The 27992-nt window shown below is 40.8% G+C and overlaps 4 protein-coding genes across 5 annotated transcripts in view; 2 read left to right on the top strand and 2 right to left on the bottom strand.

Moving 5' to 3' along the window:
* SLC1A7 (solute carrier family 1 member 7) overlaps nt 1-12424 on the bottom strand; it is a 47267-nt gene extending 34843 nt beyond the window's left edge. For both annotated transcript variants that reach the window (XM_071750102.1, XM_071750103.1), the window contains exons 1-2: nt 12144-12424; nt 11002-11081 (exon numbers count right to left, since the gene is read on the bottom strand). In XM_071750102.1, coding sequence (XP_071606203.1) covers nt 11002-11081; nt 12144-12284 — 221 coding nt within the window. In that variant the 5' untranslated portion in view covers nt 12285-12424. The remainder of the gene's footprint in view (nt 1-11001; nt 11082-12143) is intronic.
* Nucleotides 1-13493, top strand: part of SCP2 (sterol carrier protein 2) — a 104263-nt gene extending 90770 nt beyond the window's left edge. The window contains exon 15 of the mRNA XM_071750104.1: nt 13423-13493. Coding sequence (XP_071606205.1) covers nt 13423-13478 — 56 coding nt within the window. The 3' untranslated portion in view covers nt 13479-13493. The remainder of the gene's footprint in view (nt 1-13422) is intronic.
* Nucleotides 13494-13789: 296 nt separating this feature from the next.
* On the top strand, nt 13790-19946 carry CPT2 (carnitine palmitoyltransferase 2). Its single transcript, XM_071750097.1, has 5 exons — nt 13790-14088; nt 14974-15054; nt 15170-15276; nt 16722-18026; nt 18946-19946. The coding sequence occupies exons 1-5, from the start codon at nt 13940-13942 to the stop codon at nt 19275-19277; spliced, it is 1974 nt and encodes a 657-aa protein (XP_071606198.1). The 5' UTR covers nt 13790-13939; the 3' UTR covers nt 19278-19946.
* A 403-nt stretch (nt 19947-20349) lies between these two features.
* Nucleotides 20350-27145, bottom strand: CZIB (CXXC motif containing zinc binding protein). The gene is made up of 8 exons (XM_071750120.1): nt 26884-27145; nt 26713-26796; nt 26165-26221; nt 25304-25385; nt 24806-24837; nt 24281-24358; nt 21362-21427; nt 20350-20595 (listed from the first exon to the last, which is right to left on the bottom strand). Exons 1-8 carry the CDS (start codon nt 26887-26889, stop codon nt 20518-20520), a joined length of 483 nt encoding a protein of 160 aa, XP_071606221.1. The 5' UTR covers nt 26890-27145; the 3' UTR covers nt 20350-20517.
* Between the last annotated feature and the right edge of the window lie 847 nt (nt 27146-27992).

The raw sequence follows: 27992 nt of genomic DNA, 5'->3' as shown, positions 1-27992 counted from the left end.
TGGAATAACAGGACATATACTTGAGTAATAAATTAAAACAATTTGACTTACTATGTACCTAAGTAGCATCCACCTGTATGTTTCATGCATAGCTTCCATTATATGTTTTAATGATTGCAAAATGGACAAAAGAGAATTAAGACAATGGAAAACAGTCTCCAGCTTTTCTAAATAATTGCAGTACACTAATATGATCAGTCTGGCAAAAAAAAAAAAAAAAAAAAAAAAAAAAAAAAAAAATCCACAAAAGTGTAGTTTCATGTTAAGGCCCCATTTCTTAGTTTGTATGGAAAAAAATTATGTTGAGCCTAACACTTCCAGAATACTTGCAAATGAGTTTTTTATGAGATATTAAACCTCGTAGTGTAGAATTTAAGTGAAATCTCTAATTACTAGGATTTAAGAGGTTTCTTGCACCTTGCTTTGAAACATCTGGTGCTGGATATAATAATAAAACATCATATTAAATAAGTTCCGTGATCTCTTTATCGCCTGCACAGAGTGTGCCAAAAATGATCTTCCTGTGGCTTTTCTTTCTCCTTTATAGAATCCTGTGCTTCATTTTTTAACTCTGTTCTATTTATCAAACAAATCTGGGATGAAAATCTCAGACACTCTCCATGATTTGAAGCATCACCTCCAAAACCTCTGCAAATATCTGTCCCAGAGTCCTTAAATGTTTGTGGCTGTCAAGCCTCTACAAAGCTGTGTTTGGGGAATATGAGGATCTCTACACAACACAAACCTGATGGTCCACAATAATTTCAAGTTTGCAATCTTTGTAAGGTTTATATTGTTATTCCTAAAAAGTAAAAGATATTTGGCTATTTTACTGGGACTTGGGTAATTTTAAATCTACTCTGCTTTGTTTTATGGGAAATAAGTTGTCCTGATGCAGCCAAATCTGTTTTGTGTCTTCCCTGGACTATCTACTCCATTTAATTGGAAAAAGATAGAAATCCAATTGATCAAAACTTGGGTACAGCAAATAATTCAAAAAAGTTTATTGACATTTTAATGGGACAGATATTTCAGGCAATTATTTCACTAAGACTTCCATTGTTTAATTGCTGATTGTTAGTAAAAAAACCAAACAACAACAACAACAAAATCCCTGGTTAAATTAATTTATCTAGATAAAATATTGATATTGATAGAAGGTTGTTTACTTTTTTTGGACAGTCTCCATGTGATTTATGAAAGGTTACAACGAATTGTTTCTTTCTGTGGTCTTTGCTTAGAGAGGAAGGTGAAGAAAAAAAGCAGGATCAGTGGATGATCTAATGAAATCTAATTTTTAAGGGGAAATTAGAAGGGAAAAAGAAGATCTCATCAATTCCAGGAGTTATTCTTATATGTAAATTATTAAAAATGCTAAGCCAGTTTCTAGGTTGTTTTAAATATTGGTATTAGCACAAACCAATGAGAGTATTAAGTAGGAAGTTTCATGTCTGCTTTGAGAGAAATCTGCATAAAACCTCCAAAATAACTGCAGCAATTTTGACATAATGAGGAAGGGAATTCTTTCAATATCTTGGAAATCTAATAAGTCCCATGCAGACAAGTAGCTAAACCCTTATGAGCACCTCTAGGCTTTTCCTGGCTGTCACTGATAAACATCAGAGTACTTAGGAAGTATTTTATTTACAAATAAAAATAGAAGTTCCTATCTTCTCTGCAATTCTCTAGGTTTTTTTTATGGTTCTCTGATAAAAAACACATTTTTTGACCTGTCTGAAGATCAAAACCTATATCCACAAAAAGGGAAAACACAAGAAGCTGCTGCTAAGACCCCATTCTTCATGTTTATTTTGTCTTCCCCTCCACCAGAAGCCATCTGGATGTTGCTTTGAAATAGATGGATTATGGATAAAGTTATCAGAAGAGATTAGTGTGATTAGAAAGACATTAATCCTGTCAAGAAGTAATGGTCAAGTATTAACCACCAACAGTTGTTCCTAGAATGATGTTTGTGTTCATTCATCCCCTTCCCTCCACTGCATTCCCATTTGGTAATTGCATGTCACAGAAAAGACCTTCCTGAGCAATTCTCCCCGTGGGGCTGGGGAGCTCCTCTAACAGCTACATTAGAGATGATTACATGAGAGTTGAGCATCATGAAAGTGAAGTGCTGGCTCCACTAATGCTGTTTGCTCATGAAGCCAGGCTGTCGTTTACCTTTTTGTCAAGGTCAGTGCCTTCAGGTTTCAACATGGTAATAATTCCCATTTCCATAGCACAAGCCATTTAATCATCTTAAAATACTACTGTAGCCTCCTATCAGAGGGGAAGGCAGTATTTCCATTTTACAGACAAGGAAATGGGGAAACGAAGACACTTTATATAAAGGCAAATTGCAGTGAAGAAAAGGGATCTCAGTATTGCAGTGGACCACCAGACTTCCTCATCTGTGCCCAGATATCTGTGTTTGCATGAGGGGCTGCTTCACTTCCATGGAGGTACAACTGGTACCGTGGAATATCTGGCTCTTGATCTACAAACAGTGAACAACGTGCTGGAAGATCTTGCTGCCTGCAGTACACTGTTTGCAGTGGTTGTGTTTAATTTTTCAGCCAGGCTGCTGGAAAAGAAACCCAGCCTGCATTCCTAATGCATCAGAATATGCAGCTTCTTAAGAGTCTGGTTTTAAAATAGTGCTTTTTAAAATAGTAAGAGTGGTGCTTTTAAAATAGTAACTAATTTTTCACTTAAAAGGTTGAGATCTCCTTTTCATCACTGTCTAACACTTGTAACTCTTTATGATAAACTGGAATACATAGCAAAAAATCCTGCCAGAAACTCACATCATGCATTGCTTATTCTTTGTGTGTGATGGGCTATGTGTATTTATGGACTAATGTAGACAAGGCAGGGCTTGGTACAGTGCACAGTGGAGATCAATGTTCAGCAGCTGCTCCATCACTGCTTCCTCCCAAATAGCCCAATATTCAAGGCTATTACAGCACACTTAGGAATGCTGGAAAGGGACAAACAGCAGCCTTTGGTCACTGACTGATAAAAGAGGTTGGAGACATTGTAGTGTAGCTCACACAGAATTCATGCTGGCTTGCTGACCTCAGCTGTTCTGATAAATAAATTAAAAAAAAAAAAAAAAAAAAAAAAAAAAATTTCCAAAATTCAAAGGTCAGGATGCAAATGAAAATGAGTAATCTATTAAATATGGATGTGCAGCTTCAGATCTGTGGAAAGAGCCAAGAACCTTAATAATATTTGATTTTCTGTTCTGTCAGTTCTTTCAAGTGTTTTTAGATTAAGAAAAGGGCAAAAGGATTTGAAACACAAATTTGGATGAACAAATGTCAGATGTCAGATTTATTCAACTGTTCATAATTCATACGTGTTTCTCTCCTATGGAAACAGCGGGAATCCAGCCAGTTCCTTAGTATTCATATGTCATTGCCATTTCTTTTGAGATACACAAAGTATTTTAGAGCTATTAAAGAAATATATAAAAATTCTGTCAGGTCATAAACAGCTCATATCCCATTTGTAATCACTTCAGTGCTTTCTGCATCCATTCCCTTTGTCACCATAGATTTCTAGTGCACACCACTAGATCCCTACTGACATTGCCTAAATAATTTGTACTGAGTTGATCTAATTTTGTCATTATATCTGCATAATTCTACTGCGTGTCATTTTTCACTGAAACAACTCAGACCTCTAGGTTGGCACAAGCAAAAGAAAACACTAGAAATTACCATGGAGTCTGACCATTAGACTCCATATTCCTAAAGAACAGCTAAGAACAGTGGTGATGTAGCAGATGATAAGGTAGTGAAACATCTGAGGCACATAGGAAAGATTCTTAATAAAGTTTCCTAAAAATGGAAGTTGTCCACACACTCAAGCAATCTCAGAGCATCCATTTTGAGAACTTTTAGGGTAATCTGACCTGAGTTCTGCAAGATAATAGCAATATGGATAACTGAAAGAAGTATTTGTGAGATTGCTCTCTGTCCAGTTCTTCTTACCCTTAGGTGACCTTCCCTTCCAGTTTCATCCAAGTACAGTTTTGCTTTTCACTCTGAAAGCAAATATATTTGTCTCCTCTAGTCATCTCCTTAAAACCCATCTTTTTACACTTTCTCCACAATAAAAACTGCAGGTTGCATATCACAGGAAAGGGCTAACATTGTTTTCACTGCGGTCAAGTGTATTTTATTATTATTATTTACATGACAGGTAGTTTAGAAATGGGACATTATACACCCTTGACCATATCACTCAGGTACCACACAGATTTCCCATACTAGCCCAGCAGAAAAGGTTTGCCCTCCTCTGTTGGGGAAGAACTGTTCCTGAGTGCCAATATTTTTCTATTGGCAAGGCAGCACAGGTGAAATAGAGGGAAAACTCCAGAGTCTAATCAAGTGAAGAAAAAGCCCTGTGTTGCAAAGGGCAGTTTAATTTTATGGGAAAATACAGCTGCTTGGGTACATTATGGCACAAACTTCTGAGCAGGCTCCTCAGAGAACCATAGGCAGCATTTTATAGCTGCTCCCCAACACCTCACTAGGTAACACAGTACATAAATTTGATTGTACCTGATTATGTCCCAGTTTGGCAGATGCACAAGCACAAGAGAGGAGCAAGAGGAAAGAATGATCGGGGGGAATAGTTTAATTCATACGTAGCAGAAAAGACCAAGCCAAAACTGACCATAAGCTTGACCCTTTCCCATCCAGTCTTCAGATAAAATGTGTGAATTTCTCAAGTTAATGTAGAAAGTATCTCTCAGTAGCAGGAATGGATTAGGAGAAATAGTACCACGCATGTTGTCAAACACTCAAAACCAGCATTCATTACTGAATGAATGAATTTTGGTTGTCTTCATGGTTTAAATTTAGTTATATGTAAGAAAAAAGGCAGATTTCCTAGCCTCTAAGCAATCTGTATTTTCCTTCTGAACAGACATTACACCGACCATACCAGGGTCTGATTTGTAACTATGGCACAAAATTTCAGTACTGGCCTCTTGTTTGGGTCAAATTCTTCATCCCTAACAAATGGCAAATTTATATAGTAAACCAGAGAAATGATCTGCACTCTGTGGTCTGTTATCAGTTTCATCTCTACGAGGTTGGAGCCAGGGGGGGGTTGGTCTCTTTTCCCAGGCAACTCTCAGCAAGACAAGAGGGCACAAGAGGTCTCAAGTTGTGCCAGGGGAGGTTTAGGTTGGACATTAGAAAGAATTTCTTTCCAGAGAGGGTGATCAGACATTGGAATGGGCTGCCCAGGGAAGGGGTGGATTCTCCATCCCTGGAGATATTTCAAAAGAGCCTGGATGTGGCACTCAGTGCCATGGGCTGGGAACTGCAGCGAGAGTGGATCAAGGGTTGGACTTGATGATCTCTGAGGTCCCTTCCAACCCAGCCAATTCTATGATTCTCTGATTCTCTGATTCTAGCTGGCAGCAAGCAGAACAGTTCAGGACACAATTAACCCAAAGAATATAAGGTTGCTGTGAAGTTATTTAGAGTGTGTCTGCAAAGAGCACTGCAGATAGAGATGAACTCACTCTGCCTTTGCTCTGAGCTGCTGCGGCCCATCCGGAAGCCACAGATCCACATTAGTCCTTGGAATCTGAGCTTGGGCACAAAGCCACCCTAATGCAGCTGCACAGCTTCCGGCATGGATCTGGCACCACTCTGCCCAGCCTGGCTCCTGGGCTGAGCAAGTTCCCATCTGCTTGCACCCTGAGCATCTCCACATCCTCTTGCAATGTGAGACTGTCAGCCCTTCAAATGTGACCAATGAGTCCTGTGAGGCAGAATTTGGTGTGGCACAGCACACATGCACAGTGACAGGATGCCATTAGAACAGAACGAGCAGCACTTTTCATTAGGGGGATGTTAAAATGCCAATGTGTCCCCCAGATCAGAGAGCTGTGAAAAAAAATTATATGGGGTAAAGGGTACTATAAGGGAGTAGTTTCTCATTAAATACGAAGCTCTGGAATCTAAGCAGAAGGATAAGAGATTGCAAGAACTGATGGCATTATGGACAAGAATCCCCTTGAAGAATGACAGTTCTCTTTAGCATATTATATTTAATTCAGCAGCTAAAACCCCAATTGTAACAAATATTTATGACTACCCTTCAAATAAATAATAAAATGTTATTACTGTATACTTGTTTATATCAGCTAAAGCATGCTCAGAGGCAAAAACTTTGTAATTAAAAAAAATATACATCAAATCAGTTACTTAGATTTGACTATAAAGGGGACAACCTTTCTCTAACAGGTTCTGCATGTGGAAAAGGATTGAATGTCTACTACTTACTGTTTCTTAGCTATCTGGAAAATGGCCAGTGGTAAATAAGGAAAAAATGTAATAATTTTCCTAAGCTTAAAGAAAACAAACTGCTTTTGCTAAAAGGAAATAAACTGTGGTTACAAGCCTCTTAAACAGCTGAGCAGTTCAGTTCTGCTCTGACAATTATTTCCCACAAGTAGCCTCACTTTTTACTGCTAATCATAGTCTTAGAAAACTGGGCCTTATAACTCCTGTCAGAAAAAAGCTTAATTATGTAAAAAAGGAGGGTGTTGAAATAAAGAATGGCATTTTCTATTACATCTACAGGTAGACATAAGAGACAGAACTGAGCAGGTTCAGCTGGTGTCCACCTGGCTAACTCCAGCTTTAGAGAGCTTTCTGAACCAGCAAGGCTTACGCAGTCAAACCCTGTCTAAGAGAGAGCTCTTACTTCTAACATTTTATTTCATTTTTCTCTCAAACCGAGCAAAGGCTCTGCAAGAGAGAATTAGGTTCCTGTAAGGTCCATGAAACTTTGTGGCTGAATACAGGAAAGAAATAGTCTGTGCCCTTCTATTATTATCTTGAAACAAGAACCAGAGGCTGCAAGCTCTGCCTCTTCTCCAGATCTGCAGAGCACGTGCCCTACAGATCTGCAGAGCACGGAGTTGCAATCAACCTTTGAAGGCACAGGAGGCTTTCTCTTTCCTTTTTCTGCTTTTTCTCTCCCTCTCTGCTCTCCTTCTCGTCCCCACCTCTGCTCTTGGAACAGACAGCTGAATTTTGTTTCTGGACTGAATGCCCCAGTGGTACCTCTCTGCCTACCAGAAGGAATCAATGTCAAAAAAACCCACTTATAGATGGTATATTTTTTAATCAGAGTTTGCATCTTCTTCAAAACCTCAGTCACAACATGGTATAAAGTTGGAAGAGATCATGTAGCTGAATGGCCTCCTCAGAAAAGTTAAATCAATGCAGCTGCACTCACTGAAAATCAAGTTTCTGGCCCATTGGAAGTTGATCAGTACAAAACTGGTAACCTAAGATGAAGACAGTGGGGCAGGGAATTGGTACAAGGACAAAGATGCTCCCAAGGGAGGTGACAGTGCATGAGTTGTGGCAAAGCCCATGGCAGCATGGCCTGAGGTCCAGCCCATGCCCACACCTGGCACTGCTGGCACAGGCAGAAGTTGGTCAGAGGGTTTATATTATCTTTAGAAAATATGAGGAGAGTTTAATCAGAAAGTTGAGTGTTTGTACAAATGTTGACAACAGATTTGATAATTTAAGGAGCTGGGAAACTAAAGTGATGCACGGGTATCTCTGCCAATTGCCTTGGGGTGCAGGGTGGAAAAAGATGATAATAAACCAGACTGAAAAAAGTTGATATTTTATAATTTTATGGGCACTATTGTAAAACGCCAGGGATGAAGGGTGTCCCAGAGGCACAGGCTCTCCCTCCCTTAACCACCGGTGGTCCCTCAGACTTCGAGACAGAGCCACCTCCTGGATAGAGGCTGCAATACAGACCGAGGCTCCACACGCCGGGAAGTGCATTAGATGGAAGGAAAAATGATTTAAGGGACTTGAGGACCCTGGGCCAGCTGATCAGCAGATGTCTGTCTAAAGACCTGGACCCATCGTTTTTTAAACATATCAGAAGACTCAGGGCAGGATGCACTGAGATTCACCTCTATCCCTGGCACATACGTGTGTGTCTGTTTTAAAATGAGGTATGTGCTGAAAACTTTTGCATATAGGGGAGAAAATATATTATTTGCATTGCATTTGCCACATGAGGATCAAGGCTTCTGTCTCTAAAAAAAACAGGGAGCTTCAGATCTCCTGCAGTTGATCTGTTGAGAAGATGCTTGTCCAACTGCAGCAAGAGCTCAGGGTACAAGTGTCCAACTATCAATTCAGATTTGGTGCCCATTCTGTCTTAGGTCTCTTAATATTCCCATTCCCAGGTTTAAAGGTAGTATCCTCCTGTGTTTGTACATATAATAAGTATTCTGCATCTGGTAACTCCAAGGGCTAAAATTTGATCTTGTAACAAGATTCCCTATAGAGTATGCCTAGGGCAGATACAAACTGTCAAGGCTCTTTGTTATAATTTCTTGGTTTATGTTGCTAATAGAAGCAGCATCCTTTGTTCTGTGGGTATCTGATCTCCTCACTGAGAAGAGCAAAGTCTATACACAAGACACTTAGTGCATATTAATTGGTATGAACAGGGCTAAAACTCAGGCAGAGGGTGGGGAAAACCAATATGTATTTCCTTCAGAGTCCTTGTATGACATCGTATGAAGCTTGCTTATGTAATCAGATAACTGAAATAATATCAGCCCCTGTCCTTAATGATGGTCCATGTCACAACAGAAACAAAACAGGGAGGCTGGTTTCACTGGTGGTCACTTTTTCAAATTTTTTTCTGTCTGTGGGAAAATAAAAAGACCACAGGTGACAGGAAATATCAGAAACAGGTCCAGGAGCTCTGGGATACAGCACTTCTAAGTGTAAGACGAGGAACTGTACATTGGAGAAACAATCTTCTGTTGTTCTACTGATTTCTCATGCACTCAAGAAACTTCAAAAATAAACACAGTTCAATCACAGATACCTGACTGTATCATCAGTTTTTCCTTCTTAATGGATATAGCCTGCAAAGTTTCTGGTTTAACTCTATCAGGACAAAAGAAGGGCAGTACAAATTTTCAGCCACTTCTGTTTAAGTTTGGATTTGTGCTAGTGACCTAAAAATGCAAGATTTTCTAATCTACTATCAGCCTCCTGAGCCACACATTTTCTGCCTTTTACTTCTGTCACAGCCCTTCAAGATAAACTGAGTACCTCCTTCCACCCTTCTTTCTCACCTTCCCTTTTCTTCACAAGTATTTTTTTTTAATTTTTAGTTCAAGAAAAAACTTGCATTAACTTCAACTAGTAGAGTAAAATTAGAGCTTGGTGCTGTTCCCCTGGCTTTTGTAAACAATAAACCAGAGTAATTTAGAAGATAATGTAAAAGCTGTTGCTCCCAGAGGATAAGCAACAGAGGATAAGAGAATATACAAATCCCCAGAGAAATTTACTTTGAATGTATATGCAGGCTGGTGAAAACACAGAGCACTGGTTTATTCATTTTATAAAATATAAGTGTGGGAAATATTGTGCTTTTGGGAAAAAAAAAGGAAAGGAAGTGTACAAGACTGTGATTATATCTGGAGTATTTTTTGTTTGCAAAAACCTGAAATTTCAGTATGCAATAGTAAGTGATGATTAGTTTCTTATCCAGGGAGATAGACTCATGCTGCCTTACAGTGAGAGCTAATCCATTTGAAGTTCTGTAAAGTTTCTCCTCTATCTTCCTCAGAGGATGGAGTCCACCAGTTCTAACAGTGTGGCTCATAGTGAATCTGTGGGTTACCATGAGCTATCACAGGCTGTGTCAGAGCAGCTCTTCCCTACTGTGCTGCCTCTCCTCCTGGCACCTCTGAAAAACAAGGGGATTTAAAGAACTATACACTTTAGGGAAGGACATGTGTCTCTGCTCCAACCCTCTTCAATCCTTACTGCATCTTCATGTAAGATTCTTGTCCCTGGAAAATTCTACTTTCAACTCAAAAGAAAAAAAAAAAATCTAACATATTTTGTCTTCATGTTCTGTAGCTGTACGGGACAGAACCAGGTATGAATCTATGGCCAGTTCTAGGCATGCAAGCACCATGAATCAGCTTCATTCTGTGAAGAACCATGAGAGGGTAGATGATTTTAAAAAAAAGTTAATGCTAGGTTGTGTTTATCTTCATCAGCTGTCGGTGATCTGAAGCCTGGAAACTTATCTTTTTTTAAAAAAAAGAAGGATGACTTTTTGGCTTATGTATTTGTTTCTAGAAGATGAGGCTCCAAGGAAAGGCACCAAAGAGTGCAAGATTTCTTTCTCAGATCTGATCAGGTAAAGTTAGCTTTGTTGCTCTCCATCTCTCCTTATCTCTTCTCTCAGCACTGGGCTCAGAGCTTTTCACCATCCAACTGGGATTTGTGATTGGAGTCAGTTGGAAGACAAGACAAATTCAGAGGAGAGAAAAAATTATCCTAAATTATTCCTGCCTGCTGCAAAGGCAGTCAGCATGCACCAGCCCTCAGCATCAGGATCTAGATCATTAATCCTGCACCCAATAAACTGGCACCACTAAAGGTTCTGTCTTTAATACACTAAGAAATCACTTTCACTTCCAGCTGAAGCCAGACATGTATTATTAGTTCACTGGAGACACGCTGGGTTTTTTTTTCAATATTCATCCATAGTACAGCAGTTGTCTCAAAATACTGCAGAAGACTATAAATTGACTGTGCTTTGTCATCTCGTTTGTACAGTGCATTGTTTAAATTGTTTGGATTTAAGGTAGGCTTTCTGATAATGTTATTCATTCCATACATTTAACTTCTTATAACATCCTCCCATTACAAGAAAAGAAGAAAACATCAGCTAAAAAAAACTCCACTATTTTTAAGGAAATAATATCTATATGAGGTATTGCATGAATGTTCCTATTGATTAAAAATATTTTCATAGCTCCACTATAAAAATGAATGTACAGCAGTCAGTCATGGTTCTGGCACTTGCAAATTAATTCAATTAAACCCAAAACAGTAGTGATGATATGTCTCATTTAGGAAGGTTCAGAAGTTATAGGAATAATTATTATGTCTCACTTACCTTGAGACAACCAGTGGGAGAATCAACATTTTCAGCATCCTCATCAGTAACTCACCAGGAAACTGGAAATAACTAATTTCCTAGAAATATATGGAGAGATGCTTATTGTTTTGAGATAAAGACTATCTGTCTTCATGAGTCCTGCTAGAGTTGTGGATCAGATAACACTGGTATAGCTTGCAGCTTTGGTACATAAGGTGGCAAAGAAATAGGTTTTGAAAGACCATTTAAAAATTAATTAGATTACGTATTTTGTTGTAACTCAACAACAACACATTATTTGTTCCTTTAGAAAGGAAGACAAAAATTAAATCTGTCATCTCTTGGGGACTACCATTAATGGCTTGCTTTGAATAATCTCTTCATTCTGTATTTTTTGTGTTTTGCTAGGTATTTATGAAGCTACTGCTTGGAGATAAAACATGTTTAGACTGCAGTTAGCAATAGTGGGACAAAAACTGTTTTGGTTTAGTCACATTTACCGAGTGACATATTTTTAAATTGATACTTTTAGTTTGTGCTCAAACAACGCATTCAATAGTGCATGTTATCCTCTCCATTCTGTCTGACTCAGAAAGAAATGGATACCTGCAAAGAGCTTAATTAAAATCTGCTGGAGTAGAAATCCCCAACTGACTTTAATAACATGGTCTGTTGATGATTTAAAATCTCAGATTAATACAAAATACCATTGTTGTATAGAACTATCTGTACTTCTGTACATCCGATGATGAAAAATATGCCTAGGGTTTTCTTTAGAAATAAATTAATATAAAATCCAATGAATATAAAATCCAATGAATATACTGCACTACCAGGTTTTAGCAAGTCTGTATTAGATGCTACATTTCATTTTGCTTAAACACCTGATGTTATTATCCACACTTGCAACACTATAATATGTTTATGCTAGTCTTACCAGGTCCCTTAAAGACCAGAACTCTTCCCCAATATATTGTTTGAGAATGTGTGAAAAGACCCAAAGAACCACAGAAATTAACAAACCAATGAACCCAAACAAATTTTACAGACACACATATTGGACTTCCAAAGTCCATCCTTGAGTTCTGCGAGTTGCTGTGTCTTTTGTTACATAAGGAAGGTATTTTCTCTGCAGCAATACACTGCCATGCCACACATACCTGCTGGGAGAGCCTCCGTGTCCTCAGGAAGAAGCCAAGAAGACAGCCAATGGTGACTGACAGCACCGAGAGAATGAGCAAACCATTTCTTTTACAGACATCCTTGATCCGAGCCAGGATTGCATCAAGAGCCACCGCCATCCTGCCCTCCCTGCTCTTTGGAGAAGAATCAGCATCCCATGGAGAGAGAATTCACCCGCTCCTCTTGTTGGGGTGGACAGATCTAGCTCTGTATAGATCAGATCAAAGCACTTCCAGTTCTGCTCAGCTGACCCGCAAGGTCACCCCTCTGCCAATAGCCACCAAGCAAGCAGCTGGCATTATTGTTCCAAATTAATACCAACAATCCTATTATCGACTACATCATTAAGAGCCTGGAAGAAGATTAGGGGGCTCTGGAAAATTAGAACAGAATGAAGTAGTATTTCTAAAACAAGACTGGTTCAAAACAAAGTGACACTCCTGGGAGAAGGACGGAGTTCTAGTGCGCTGCTCAGTCCCCTCGATTTGGGGTCTGGACATCCAAAACTGTAAAGGGAATAGTGCAAGTCATGCATCCAGATGGGTAAAGTAATGTCACTGCTGGTTTTCTAAAGGGCAGAGTAGATAACATTTTGAACTGGACTATCACAACAGGGCAAGGGAGGTGAAACTGAACTTAATTAATTAAAGCAGGCTTGGGTTTTCTGTTTTCATGGAGAAAAAAACCCCTGAATGAGTAGCTAAGTAAGAGACGTGCATCCAAAAGAAAATAGCTGAATCCTGAAACATGCAAGGACACCTTCTGGCATTTGGCATTTATCTTAGAAGTGAAATGATTTCACTTTTCTTCCAACCACTATGTTGATTAGAGTAGGGCCAATTGACTTTCAGGGGATTATCAGACTAAGCCATAGGGATTGCTTTCCTTTCCTTCCCTCTGTCCATATGCAATCCCAGTGCCGATTTTTATGCTAATGAGTATCTGATAAAAATACACCACCAGAACTGCTCACCAGGCCACACTTTTGTACCAAAACATTTCTGTGTTACTGTAAAATTATTTAATGGTTCTATGGAGAATATTCTATACACTACAACTCAACAGTTTGTTTACATATTGTTTTATTTTGTGCTGCAGTACAGTATTTGTTGTTGCGTGCTGACATATGAGTAAGAAAGCTTAGGAGAGATTAAACTGTTCTCTTTGAAGGCAGGATCTGAACATGGCATGGCCAGTAAGACATACACACACAAATTGAGAAAAAAAGATAAAAAATATGCAGTCTATACGCCCTTCACAAGAAGGCTGTGAAAACAAGAGGATCACAGAAAACTTTATTAACTTTTACGTAAAAGAGGACTGAACTAACGATGTTGACCCGTCCCATTCCAGACATTTTCTAAGCTCCAGGTAACTTTGCTACCTTGACAGCCGGCACCATACTTTCCAAAAGAAATATTAATTAAAATACTCTCCATGAAGTCACGCCGGCCTCCACACGGAGCCGTCACCCAGGGTGTGCCGCTGGGACCGGGCAGCAGAGAGCTCGGGGGACCCCTCCGAGCCGCGGGTACCTTGGTCCCCATTTGGCCGCCTCTTCCCCGGGCGGGTTTTGACGGAACCAAGCCCCGATCCCTACCCCCTCACCGCGCCGGTGTGAAGCCCCCGCCGGGCCCCGAGCCGCCGCCTCTCCGTGAGCTGAGGCGGAACGGGGCCGAACGCTCGGCGGGGCGGGAGGAGCGCGGAGAGAGGCGGTGGCGGCCCCGGGGCGGCAGCGAGGGAAGCGGGGCGGGCGGTGCCTGCCCGGCTCCTCATGACGGGCGTCATGGCGGCGCGGCAGCTGCTGCTGAGGCGGGCGGCGGCGGGGCCGCGCTGGCGGAGGGGCTACAGCAGCGCGGGCGCTGCCGAGTACCTGCACCGCAGCATCGTGCCCACCATGCACTACCAGAAGAGCCTCCCCAGGTACGGCGGGACGCTGCCCCCACTGCCCTCCGGGACCTCCCGTCCCGCGGCCTCCTGAGGCGCGGCCCGGGGCTGGGCCTGGAGTGAGCGTCCTAAGGGCAGCGGCCGTCGGTGCCCGCTCCGGGGGGACTCGGAGGGCCCGGGATCCAGGGGGGACGCGGGCAGAGGTCGGTGGCGGTGGTCGTGTGAGGCCGGCGGCTCCTGGGGTGTTCGCTGTGAGGAGAAGGGAGAGAGAACGCCCTCCCTCTCCTTTCTGTTTGACTGTGAGTGGGGTGTGCCGACTCTCCTCGTGTTGTGTGTGCTCTTCCTAAAGCACCCTGGAGAGGAATGATTTTGGTTTTTAAAGGGTAAATATGGCTATAAATCCACTACTGAGACATCTGTTCAGTTTGCGAAGTAACCTTCGTTGGTTTAGAGGATTACTTTCTAGCAAGAGGAGTGTTTTCTTGTTTAGGCAGAGAGGAAAATGACAGTGACACTGATTAAGAAATTTTCAAGGAAAAGTAAGGACCCAGGACCCAGCAAATGAGGGAGTCCTCATGCAGGGCTGCTACCCAACTAAACCTCCAAATTATAAGCAGCTTCACCTTGCAACAATTCATGTCATTGTATTCCCTGCAAGGTACTAGGACCCTTCCCTGCAATACCTTTGTAACAAGACAGTAAAATTAGTTTGCTACCTTGTTTTCCAAGGACCTTATCCTGTGATGGTACATGCCCACCTATTCCCTTCTCTTCCATAAACAGCTTTTGAGCCATTTGGATAATATGGGGTGTAAGGAAGAGTAGGAAAGAGGGGAAGCAAAGAAACTATTGTGTAAAAAAACAGAGGCTTTGTTAGTACCGTTGCTCATAAAGTGCATTTCTCTGTTCCCCTTCCTTCAGACTGCCGATTCCCAAACTTGAAGATACAATTAAGAGATATCTAAATGCCCAGAAACCTCTTTTAAATGATGACCAATTCAGGTATGGACAAGCAAGATAACACATATTGCAGTGGTGTGTGCTGTTTCAAGAACAAATGTTACAAACAAAAAATATAGCTTGTGATGCATTTTGACTCTTTTATTGGTTGCTGTAGGAAGACTGAAGAACTTGCTCATCGCTTTGAAAAGGGGATTGGGAAAGAGCTGCATGAGCAACTGGTTGCTCAAGACAATCAGAACAAGCACACTAGTTACATCACAGGTATGTTGGGCTGCTGGATATAGTAGTCTGTCATCATGCTCCGTAACAGTTTAAAATGCTACAAACAAAATTGGCTGAAGCTTAAGTTCTCTACTCCATAAACCTGCAATAACATGTTGTGAATATTGCCCCTGGCTATATTTCAGCAAATTCTGGGTCTGTGGTAGAAAGAAGAATGTCCATTATCTAACTTTTATGTACCAGAATTCTGGACTGGTGAGTATTGAAGAAACAGTATTTTTTCCTGAGATGATGTGTTTAAATTTTAGTTTACAGGCTTTTTTTTTCTTTAGCAATTGTCGTTTGTTTAGGTTTTAGAAGATCTTAACTGGTTGAAAGGCTATGTGGTGCTGATGACTGATGTGATTTTAAAACTGTAGATGAATGTTATATACTCACTGGAGAGGACCTGGATTAAAATTGTAACTTATGTCCATGAGTTACCTGTTGCCCTTTTACAGCCCAGCTAGAAGGTTACTCTTGGGACTGATCCAGCCTTGAAGTAATATTTTTTAATACATCAGCTGTCTTGAGATGAAGTTGGTGTTCACTTGTTTCCTTGGTCTGCATCCAGACAGCATGCAATACCAGAGCTTACTGAAATTGAAGTTGCCAATGATGATAAAATAGAACTTACTTAAAAATATCCCTTCTCTGTGAATGCCCCCTGGGTTGCCAAAGGTGTGACTACTTTTTAGAGCTGTGACTGATTCCCTTGGTTATGACAACACAAAGCCTTTGGATCACATTCATGCTTCTTGATATGCTGACAGACTGTCTAAAAGATCTGTGGGTATGAAATGTAATTCTGCTTTCTGAAGCCTGTTCTGGGCCTGGAAGAGTAACTGTGAGGTCCTCTCTAACCTCATCTTTTTGTCAGCTTGAGAGTATCAGTGGCAATGCATCAGTGTCAAGAGTTTCATGTTGTGCTGATTATTTCAGGGGACAGAAAGAGCCAAGGGGGTGGAAATGTGAGGCAGCAAACGGTGATGGAGAAATACTGCCAGGAATGAGGGAAATACTAAATCAGAATGAAAAGTGATTCGAAAGAGGGACATGCCCTCAGTGACAGAGTTGCAGAAATTATTAGTTTAAAGGTAGGTATAGGCATGTTCCCCTCCAGATGTGAGGTGTGTACCAAAAAAAAGTGCTCACGAGAAGAAACACAGAAATTGACCCTTGTTGACAGTGATGTTGACCATCTTGATATGGATTGCTTCAAATACAGTATTTTTACAATTAGCCCACAGTGCCTTTCTTCACAATTGGAGGCTGGGAGAATCCCTGGGGGGGATTACTTCATATAATTATTTTGTTTGTATGTACTTCATGAGGTGTTTATTCATGATCACTCCTGGAGGAGGGATATCAACTGTATGAACTTCTAGTCTGAATCAATAAGCTGCTTTTATATTCTGACCTATTTTTCAACTCTCCCTTTTCAGGTCCCTGGTTTGACATGTACCTAGAAGCACGTGAACCTATTGTTTTGAATTTTAATCCATTTATGTCTTTTAATCCTGATCCAAAAGCTGAATATAATGATCAGCTCATACGAGCTACAAACATGACTGTTTCTGCTTTACGTTTTATGAAGACCTTCAGAGCTGGTTATCTTGAACCAGAGGTTTTTCACCTTAATCCAGAAAAAAGTGACACTCAGATCTTTAAAAATATTATCCGATTTGTGCCTTCTTCAATTTCTTGGTTTGGTGCCTACATGGTCAATGCATACCCCCTTGATATGTCCCAGTACTTCAGGCTTTTCAATTCTACACGGCTGCCCAAACTCCACAAAGATGAGCTTTATACAGATGAAAAGGCAAAACATTTGCTGGTACTGAGAAATGGGAACTTTTATGTGTTTGATGTTATTGATAGAGATGGAAACACACTGAAACCTTCAGAAATACAAGCACACTTGAAATACATCCTTAGTGACACCAGTCCAGCTCCGGCCTTCCCTCTTGGCTACCTCCCCAGTGAAAACCGAGATACGTGGGCATTGCTGAGAAAGAATCTACTGGATAATGGCAATGGAGAAGCTCTTCACAAAGTAGACTCAGCATTGTTTTGTTTAAGTTTAGATGATTTTCCCATTAAAGACTTGGTGCACTTGTCCCGCACTATGTTGCATGGAGATGGTGCCAACCGCTGGTTTGACAAATCCTTTACTCTCATCATAACTAAGGATGGAACTGCAGGAATTAATTTTGAACATTCGTGGGGAGATGGTGTGGCTGTGCTCAGGTTCCAGAACGAGGTTTTTAAAGATAGCACCAAGGCACCAGCCATCAGCCCCCAGTCCCAGCCTGCTTCAGTAGACTCTTCTAGAGCAGTACAGAAACTTGACTTCAAGCTGAATGATGCCTTAAAAGCAGGAATTACCAAAGCCAAACAGAAATTCGATGCCACAGTAGAAGCACTGTCTCTTGATATGATGCAGTTCAATGAAGGGGGCAAGAACCTTCTAAAGCAGAAGAAGGTAAGTCCAGATGCTGTGGCTCAGCTTGCCTTCCAGATGGCTTTCCTTCGACAGTACAATCAAACTGTTGCTACATATGAGTCTTGCAGTACTGCAGCTTTCAAACATGGTCGTACAGAAACCATACGTCCTGCCTCAGTCCATACAAAGAAATGCTCAGAAGCTTTTGTCAGGGAACCATCCAAACACAGCACAGAAGAGCTTCAGGAGTTGATCATGGAGTGCTCAAAATACCATGGCCGTTTGACAAAGGAAGCTGCTATGGGTAAGTAGGAATATAGCAAACATTGCTTTTGCTCTTGCTTTTGCACCAAAATGTCTATTAAGGTTGCTCTGAACATCTACTTCACAGATAAGTAATTTAATTTCAATGTTAGTACAATGTTAATGTTAATATAAAGTTGACAAAAACAGAAGTAGGATGCAGTTTAAAATTAATTCTCTAAATTTCATCTCTTGGTGGGAGAGAATGCCTCTGTGCTTCCCACTTCACTGTTACCATGTTGAGAACTTTTTTATACTTGAGCTTTTGTCCTTACAGCACCTGGGCTGTTTGAAAATTTGATAAATACTTTGTGCATGTCATGCTCCTCAAGGCAACCAAGAACTACTTTGCTTATGTCTGAGGAGTTACTGTCTTATCTCTGCAGGGAATAAAGGCTTTAGCAGCTTCCAGATCAAACTGATTCTTTGGCTGTACTACTGGTATTTTTCTAAATGCATTCTTTTGAAAGCATAGATTATTGTATTGTTTCAGTAAAATTGACTGTTGAACATTACCTCATGGAACCTAAATTGTTGCCTCCTTTTGTTGGAGTAAGATCCTCCTCCTCTTTAGATTCTTAAATTTTAGGAAAGTTGTTCTTTGTTTTAAACAACCTGGATATATTCACATAAATAGTTAATCAAAGAAAGTGATGCATTCTTAATATGCCTGTTAACATTGCACTTTTCTTTACTATCATGATTCCTGGTTGAGGCTGAGCAAGTCCTCATTCCCTGGGGTATGTGTGCTGAAAGTGAAGAATGGCTGGGTTCTGAAAAACAATTCCTGCTAATATGAGAATAAAATCCAGTTTTAGAGACCTCCTCTTTTGTGACTGAAATATAATGTGATTTCCAAACAAGTGAGTTTATTTTCCACAGATATCAGTCATCTAACACTTGTTATTTTATTTTAACAGGTCAGGGATTTGACCGGCACCTCTTTGGCTTGCGCCATTTAGCCTTATCCAAAGGTATTGCTCTGCCTGATTTCTATCAAGACCAAGCCTATGCTCAGCTTAATCACAACATCATTTCCACAAGCACACTGGTTAGCCCAGCTGTGCAATTAGGAGGGTTTGGCCCAGTTGTGTCTGATGGCTTTGGAGTAGGGTATCAGGTCCAGGATGATTGGATAGGTTGTAATGTTTCTTCTTACCCAGCTAGGGATGGTAAAGAATACCTTCAGTGTATATATAAGTCATTAGAAGACATCTTTAATGTTTTGAAGGGTAAGAAAATTGGTAGTTAGAAATAAAAATTCTGGAACTCTTTACAGTTACAGTACAAAATGCACACTGTGTCTAATTGGCATACTCATCAGTGCTCAAATGTAGCTGAGACTGCCCAGATTAATTGGCTTCATTTTAGTTCATTGAACTTAAATACTGTTAGATTAATTATTAAATTTGTATCTGTTTTAAAGAAATCAAGTACAGACCTTGAATGCACGTTTCAGGAAATACAGACATAAACACTGTCAAAATTAAGTTAACAGACTCATCTGCTCCCACAGATCCATGTGTTCTTAAACTATATTATTTAAAATGCATTGTTACTGAGTGTCTGAACTCAGAACATTTGTGTTCCATGTGTGTTCAGACAGACAACAGCACTGTGATGCCACTCTTAAACTGTTTGATTTTTAAAAAAAACATATGCAATAATTTTAAGTATGAAAGAGTGGTTACATTTGCAGTCTTGCACTTGTTAACTTGTCACACCTTTCTTTCTCTTGAAACTTGAATGGTTATTTGAACTGATTGTGCCTCAACTGCTTGAAGCCTTTCCACTGTAACAGCTTTTTGAGGAAAAAAAAATGAACTGGGAAGCTTTAGGTAACCCACAATCACCAACTGTGTTGTTAAATTGACTGGAATAGGCTGTATTCTAATAAAGGTTATCTTTTAATAACCACAAAGTTCTTTTATTGACATACCAAAATAATACAGTATGTGGAGTCCCTTTATCAATAGCTCATGTTTCTTATAAGGGTTAAAAAGAATACTACTGACAGCATGCTGCAGTGTTGGCTCTCCCTTTCCTTACATGAAGTCTGTCCAATAATCTCATCTGCTAAGTAAGCCTGTGCTGTTGTGCCTTAAAGAAAAATCACTGGGATTCTGTCTTTCCAAGTCTTCTCTTACTGTGGAAAAGTAACTCCAACGGAATGTTTTCCTCTTTCCTCCTTCTATCAGCTGGATGTTATGATATCCATAAAACCCAAGAAAAACATATGTATTGCCCAAAAAAGTCAAGATTAAGAAAACAGCACAGGTCAGTCAAGTGTGTACATTTTTTTTTAGTTTGTACCGAGGCTCAAAAGGGGTCTTGAAAATATTTTATTAGGATATCCCAGGGGTAATAAGGACAACTTAGGTTTCAATTTCTGAAGTACAGCCATGTGAAAAATAACTCCAAGGAAACTGCATCTCTGATGGTTACAGCTTCTTCATCAATAAGCATGTCAAGATTTATTAGGGGCATGCACTTTAGCATTTTACAAATTTATGGGTAACTTCATAGATCCCAACAGATTCCTTTGCTTTTTCATCGTAGTCATTCCAATCCTATAGGGAATAAGGTTTCACAGTGTTAGTCACAGAGGACAGAATGCAACAGTGTCTAAAACACAGATGGGAATTCAAACTGAAACTAAGCCTCACTCAATGTTTGGGTCTTAGATTCCTGTGGAAAGCACTGTGTAGTCACTAAGCTCAGTTTCTGAGAGAAACAACTGACCTGAAATTAAATAGGCTTCAGTTTCAATGTTGTAACATGTATTTTTTTTTTTTTTTAATTTATATGTAGCCCACAGCCTGTAGTGGACAAGACAGCAACCACAGCAGATGAAAGGATTATCTATCATTTACAATACCCGAGTCAGGCGGGTAAGCAGACAAGTAGATCCTTGCCAAGTAGGATAGCAGGGAACAGATTTGACCTTGAGATCCCTGCTCACAGCCAAGAAAGATTTGCAATGCTGAAGTTGTTATCCTGAGCTTTAAAGGACAGTGTCTTTAGATCACTTTTTAATATCTTTATGCACAAGAGAAAAATCTTCCTAGAAAAATCAGGTCACCATTCTAAATAACCCGAGCCATGTAGTATTCCAGGTGTTTGCTCCCTGGAATTCCTGAGCAACTTAAAAGTTGCACTTCTACCTTTGTCAGCTGCTAAGCTATCAAATTATAAAATGACACTGTCAGTAATGCTGGTTGTTCATAGTTCTATTTTGTTTCTGGCTACCTAAAAGAGCAAAATTAGTCTCTTGCGTGTGCAGTGTGCATTTTGGATGAGATAATCAGGTTTACTAATGAAACTTAGACAACATACCTTTTCCAACAAGTTTATATCATTGAAAGGTGTGCCAGACTCTGCACCTTCAGCAGCAAACCCTGCCTGCAAACATATTCACAGTAAATTTTTCAGAGTAAGCTGTACCAAGAAAATAATAAATATGATCATTGAAACAGGTTGAAAGAACGTTACTCTACACAGATTTTTATTGCATTTTTTTAAAATTAGGTAGAAAGAATCAGAGTTTTTCTGGTTAAGGGTCAATTTGAGGTTTTGATCCTGTTTGTCAATTTGGAAAATTCAATGTAAGCAACCACAGGGTAAAATGAAGGAATGCTGCTCCTCTGTTTTTCCTGACAAAAAGGTATTTCCAAGTAAGTATTCTAGATAATGTTTATGTAGCAGCATCCAACTACTAATACCTTTAATTTGTGTTCAGCATCCATACAGGCTTTTTGTATAAAATAGCTTCACAATAAACTTACACTACAAGAAAACAACAGAAAATGTGGTAAAAATAATAGTTTTTGCTTAAATATTGTCAGAATCCAAGACACTTCAGTGAAGGAGCAGCCTGTATTGGATTTAGGTACAGAAGGGACTACCAAGGCTTTACTTGAAAGGAGGATCAGCCAGCTGAACACTCAGATGAGTATACCCTAAGTGTCAGTCCAAAACAGAGTTCTTCACTGTTGTTAATGTTGCTGTTTTTAAAGAAAGGGGTAGCACTAGGAAAGGAAACAGCATGAGAATAAGGGGTTCTGTTTTACCTTCTATAGGAACTGTGAACTATGTTTTAATATTTTTAGAAGTAAATTTCAAAATCCAGCCACCTATGTAGCAGACAAGGTTTCTTACCTTGCCAATTCTAACTACAGAATTTTATTAAGAAGTTGCTAAAGAGCAAAGGTTGCTTCTGCCTGGTTTTCTGCAAGGGACCTATCTTAGCATTTTTGTTACTGAAATCCCCAGTAGTGCCAGTCAGGCATTTATCTGTGTAAGAATGTGTTAAGTAAGCCACATGACTTTAAGTTATTTTGGTATTAGAATGGAAGGTTAAGCACTTGGGAGTTTAATAAATCATGAAGTGTGGCAGATGTAACAACCTGCCAGGCAAAGTGTGGATATGGCCTTTATAGATTTATCAGAAATTCACCTTAAACTGCTAGGGCTGGAGAAGATCAGCATCAGGAGGCAAAAAAATCAGAGCTGCAGTAGAGAACAAACACTAGAAAACACTAGAAAAATAAAAGCAGCTCTGCTTTTATCTGGAGATATTCACCAGCCATCCAAGGACTGAGAAGCCATGTGACTGGAAGTACAAGCTTCTGTACCAGCCACTTGGCAGGACTTGGGTTCTTTGGGGTCAGAGCAGAGACTCGTTTCACCTGCAGTAGGAGCTGACACAGGCAGTGACTTGTCTGCCCTCTGCTGACTGACCAGCAGCTGAAGCATGAACACACAACACAGACAAAAATGCCAACAAATTTCAACAGAATGAATTGTGACACTTCTGCTACCAATTAAACTACTGGTTGTGACATAAAGAGGCTTAAGAAGATTTAAGAGGGGTTTTATAAAGAAACCTGCAATTTTTTTTAAAGCTGAGTTATTCACTTGAGAGACAGAAGAACTATCCTCAAGGAAAACCCAGAATTCTATTTCAGATTTGCAGTAGATGTATGTACTGCATCATCAGCATCTATTTCAGATGCAGTAGATGCACATTAAACAAGAAAAATAAGAAATTGAGAGGGAAAAAAAAAAAAGGCTCTGCCTACTCATTTAGGCATCAGAAAATTCACTGAAATATTTGCTCAGGGATTCAAGTGTTCTCTCCAAGAGAGTCCATAGAGCAAACCTTGAGAATCTTAAAATGAAAGCTTTACTATAGCTGTAAAGTCTTTGTTCTGCAGATAAAAATAAAACTGGCAGCTTGGATGCAGAGCTATAAATATCTCCTACATTTTGTAGTCTTCTCTTAGGTTTTTCTTGAAGTGCAAGTTCCTATGTCTTGCACTAATGAACTTGTAGAAGAGTGAACTAATAACCACTCCATTCCTCAGGAAGATGGGCTTCACTTAAATAAATAATAAAAAAATGAACCTCCTGCAGCACACTGCATTGGTTATTTCATTTATACTATGTTCTTTGAAGGATCAGCTTCTTTGGTCTGTTTCTTAGCAGTGTCACAGTCTGAGGGAAGGATAAGACAGGTTTATATTTGTCAGTCTATTTACACCTAATCCGACTGGAATAATAGGTTAAATATAGCAGGGAGTTAGCTTGCAAGCAGCATGACCATGCATAAGCAAATGAATCACTGAAGACTGACTTGGCCCTGAAGAAATTCTTTAACTCTGAACCTTGAAGTGCACTTTGCAACAGTTTTTAACCTCCACTGATCTTCAGTCTTTGGTCAGGTTTAAAATGGAAAAACACCAATATTCATTTCCTATGGCTTTGGTGATGTCAAATCTCAAAGAAAATGTTATTTTCTTTAGAGTCCATATAATGATCATAACCTGAGCTTCCTTTACTCTTAACATACCAGAAGGCAAAGTGGTGCTCTTGTGCATGTAGCTATCTATATAGGCACTCTCACAATTCCCCTCTGGGAAAGACTCTTTTGCAATAGCCTGTGCAATGGAAGACCTTGCAAATGAATTAAAATGAGGAGTGCTGACTCACCTGTGCAACAATCTGAATGCAGCTCCATGCCATGTTTAAATTTTACTGGTACAAACAATAGTAGAGTTTTTAGTGTTAGCTGCTTGCAGGGTTTTGGTTTTTTGAGTTGAAGTAAATGAAAGAACTGTGGAGATCACGGGAAGCTGGGGAGGCCTAGGACATTCTAGTAAGAGCAGTACCATCACATAGTGTGTATTTTATCACTCCAGGCTCTGTAGGAAGTGCTCTTAAAAACTGAGAAACAAATGAAGAATCAGAACTCACCTGTGGTTGAAAGTCAACTGGTTCCAGACCTCGGCATTCAAACTCCACTATTGTTTTGAATTTCTCACTGTCTTCAGCCTGTAAGTGAGTCAGAACACCATTAGTTTTCATGCAATAGAGAAGGACAGTGACAAGCATTAGTCTAGGAATGACTTTCTCTAAAGGCAGGACTATCAACTTTGATGTTCCAAGTGACAGCAGAATCAGGGCTCATTTAATGGGGGGGTAATTAACTGCAATTCCTTAATCAGCCCCAAGGAAGCCTTCAAGAGGAAACTCATACAGACATCACACAACTGACACTATAACCAGAGTGACAGAATTTTTTGTTTTCCCTGTGAAATGTATCAGATTATTTTTACTTGAGACAGTGTGCAGGAGTCCTCGAGAGACAATTTTCTGTCAGGGGAGAATAACAGCTTTTTGTGTTCTTCAAAAAGGAATGTGATGATAAAATGAAAACTCAAAATACTATTAATGCTTATTTATCTTTCAATTGCTATGTAAAAGAGAAAGCAAACTTACATTGTAAGGCTTGATAGTCTGACTTAAAATATCTAAAAAAAAAATCAGAAATGTAAGAGTCAGTAGCATTATGTCTTCAGTTTTATCCTACAAAAACCAAGCACCAGCTGCTTCTTTTGAAGACATTTCCTTATACAAAGTAATTGTATAAGTTTATCCTCAAAAGGTACAGTTTTTTTTTTTCACTTCTGAGAAGATTATATTACACCATTTTGTTACCCTACCAGTGGAAAAAACTTATGGGCTTTTGTCAAACGACATTATGGGTTTGACTTTTGTTTATGCAGAAACCTGAACTCACCAGGAGGCCTTGCTGTCTCCTTCATGAGCACAAGTGTGTACCTGTTGTGAACCCAAGCACCAAAATGTAGAATAAAAAAAAAAAATCCCTGGTGAATGCTCTTTACAAACAGTGTCAAGCAAAAACGGGGACTGAAAAATGAATGTAGGAGAAAAAGCACAAAATGGGTGATGCTTCTGAAATTTCTAAGCACATACCAATGGAGCTCTCCCTGGAGCACAGCTTGCATTTCTGCACCATAGTGGCACTTCCTCTCCCTCCTTTCAGGGGAACACTGTCCTAAAAACCATAATAAGAGAAAAAGATCATTTTAACTGCACTCTAGCTGAGCCACTGGAAATCTCTGCATAGGTAAAGTAATGTTATTTAACTTTTTAAAAACATTACAATGACAAACCTTTTTTTTTTTTTTTTTTTTTTTTTTTAAACAAGAGCTCTATAATTCAGAAAGCTGCCATTATCACACAATAATGCTGTACTAGACTTAAAATATCAAATAATGGATAGTTATGTCTTACCCTCATGGGCATGTTTCATTAAGTCCTCAAAATACATTCTTACCATTGAGCATTATGCAACAAAAAGGGATGATGACCATTCCTAAGAACAGAACCCTCTCATACCTCTGACAAATTTTATCCCACTTTTTCAGTTTCCAACTGCTAATCCAGCATCCTTAGCTCACCTTGAATTACCCAAACTTCTACAAAAAGATTCCATCAGCATCAGAGAAATACACTACAGGCACAACATTACGCTGATACCACTTCAAAATTTGTTTCAAATTCTATTCTTACAGAAAGGCAGCTTTTCAAAACAAACGTAAATACTTTGTCACCAACAGCCACCACTCTGATGGCATCTTTCAGTTAACAGTCTCCAAATAAATGTTTGAAGTATGGAATATGACAGCATTTCCTGAGTGCATGTGCAATAGTATCTCATCTGAAGTGCAAGTTGTCACATCCCTGATGCCAGCATCCCTTGTGTGTAAGAGCAGGCAGGTTTGTTTTCTCATTTTTGTTCTGGTGCAGGTTACAACAGGCAGACAGACATACCATCAGCCGCAGATACTGCCACTTCTCAGAAACCTCACCACAGTTCCCACATTTCAGCTGAAAAACAAACATACACCAGAGAATTTAAAGCTGTCAATAACCAGGGAAGAAGAAGCCATAGAAGCTGATGTGATTACCCCCCCCCCCTTTCCCAAATTTCCACCACGGGGAGGAGCAGGAGGCAGGTGAGGAGCAGGAGGCAGGTGTGAGGTGCCTAGACAGGGTGGCTGTGCCCACCCCAGGGGTCTGCACAATACACGGAATGAAAGATGGCAGAGCTCACCCCAACATTTCCCTGTGCTACCTGCCACAGGATACTTGGATTCCCAACAACCAGTGGGACCACCAACTAATGAATGAATGATGTACTAACGTATATATATAACTAACGTATATATATCTCCATATTCTTATAGACCACCACATTCGGTGCCCCTGAAGCAGTTTGTGTGGAAAAAGCCACATGGCTGTTGAAGCTGAGCGACGTGCCCGGCCCTGGGCAGGGGGAGCAGCGTTCCCTGCCCCGCAGACCCTCGGCCGCCCCGCACCTTGAGGTACCAGCGGAAATCCTCCCCCTCGGCCCGCAGCCGGGTGATGTTCTCCAGCGTGGCCCGCAGCTGCAGCCCGATCTTCTGCAAGGCAAGAGGCAGCGACAAAACCCATCAGCTCGGCTGGGTTTGACCCGGTTTAATTCGTCCCCGCCGCGGCTCCCACCTTACCCCCATGGATGGCCTCGCAGAGCACCCGGCAGCTCCGGGGCCGCCGCGCTGTCAGGACTCCCCTGACTGCCCCCCTCAGACCCGCGGGAGCAGCTGCGGGGTTCCAGCCGCTCCTGCCCGGTTTTGCTGCTCCTGTTGAAGGGTTTGGTTTTAATCTCCCCGCCTCGCCTTGGTGCCCTGGACTGAGGCGGCTGCCGCCTCCTTCCCGCTGCTCCCTGCAGCCCGGGCTGCCCTCGGCCAAGATGGCGGCGGGCGCGGCCCGGACCGCCCCGCAGAACCGGTGATGGGCTCCGCAGGAGAACCGGGATGGGCCCCGGAAACGGGGCGGACGGACCGGGAGGTGGCAGCGGAACGGGAGCGGGGGGGAAGCGGGGCTGGCGTGTAGGGAGGCCGCGGGAGGGTCCTGGCGGAAAGGGCAGACGGTGCCCGCGGTGAGAGCAAAGGCAGGGGAAGCGATCACAGGTAAATGGGGGTTACATGTTTTCACCATTTAAAGGTAATTTAATCTCTTTTTTTAATTTTTTTTTTTCAATCGCAGTGGATACAGATTTGGAAAGAATCTGGTGGAAGGTGGTGGACACCCTCAGAGCCTCTGGGGAGCTTCAGCCCATGGTGTTCTACCAGGGTAAAGCTGAGACCGACTTGATCCTCTGACTCTCATAATCATTGCAGCAGGACAGCTCTGCTAGCCTGGAACTTGACTAAATACATCCAGCACTTCATTTCATTCCATTTCAGGTTTTCTAAATCTGTCTGGGAGCATGAGTGAATGGTTGAGTGGTTTGGGTTGGAAGGGACATCAAAAATCATCATCCAGTTCCAACCCCCAGCATGGGCAGGGAGACTTCCCACTAGGATCAGGTTGCCCGAGGTCCCAAAGATCCCAGGTGAAGATCCCAGGGGGCTGTTGCCTTCTTCTCCAGAGGCAAATGGGTCACCACAGCACAGAGCACTAAGAAGGGAAAGTGTCTCTGCAGTCTCATGCAGAGTAAGGGCTTCCTCTCTTCTGCATATTTGAGCTGGCCAAGAGAATATTCCACTTGGGATATTAACAGAAGTTGATCTGGATTGCTGGCAGAAGTTTTCATTTCACAGAATCAGACTTAATT

This window comes from Heliangelus exortis, chromosome 8 (genome assembly GCF_036169615.1).
Source record: "Heliangelus exortis chromosome 8, bHelExo1.hap1, whole genome shotgun sequence".
Taxonomy (NCBI): Eukaryota; Metazoa; Chordata; class Aves; order Apodiformes; family Trochilidae; genus Heliangelus; species Heliangelus exortis.
This window is presented reverse-complemented; position numbering and strand designations above follow the sequence as displayed.

Excerpts from the sequence above, each read along its gene's own strand:
- CPT2 (XM_071750097.1), top strand. The coding sequence starts at position 13,940 with ATGACGGGCGTCATGGCGGCGCGGCAGCTGCTGCTGAGGCGGGCGGCG. Across the intron at positions 15,277-16,721 it reads GCACACTAGTTACATCACAG|GTCCCTGGTTTGACATGTAC; the intron begins GTATGTTGGGCT and ends CTCCCTTTTCAG. Across the intron at positions 18,027-18,945 it reads GACAAAGGAAGCTGCTATGG|GTCAGGGATTTGACCGGCAC; the intron begins GTAAGTAGGAAT and ends TTATTTTAACAG.
- CZIB (XM_071750120.1), bottom strand. Across the intron at positions 26,222-26,712 it reads ATTTCCGCTGGTACCTCAAG|CTGAAATGTGGGAACTGTGG; the intron begins GTGCGGGGCGGC and ends TTTGTTTTTCAG. Across the intron at positions 24,838-25,303 it reads CTCCAGGGAGAGCTCCATTG|ATATTTTAAGTCAGACTATC; the intron begins GTATGTGCTTAG and ends TTTTTTTTTTAG.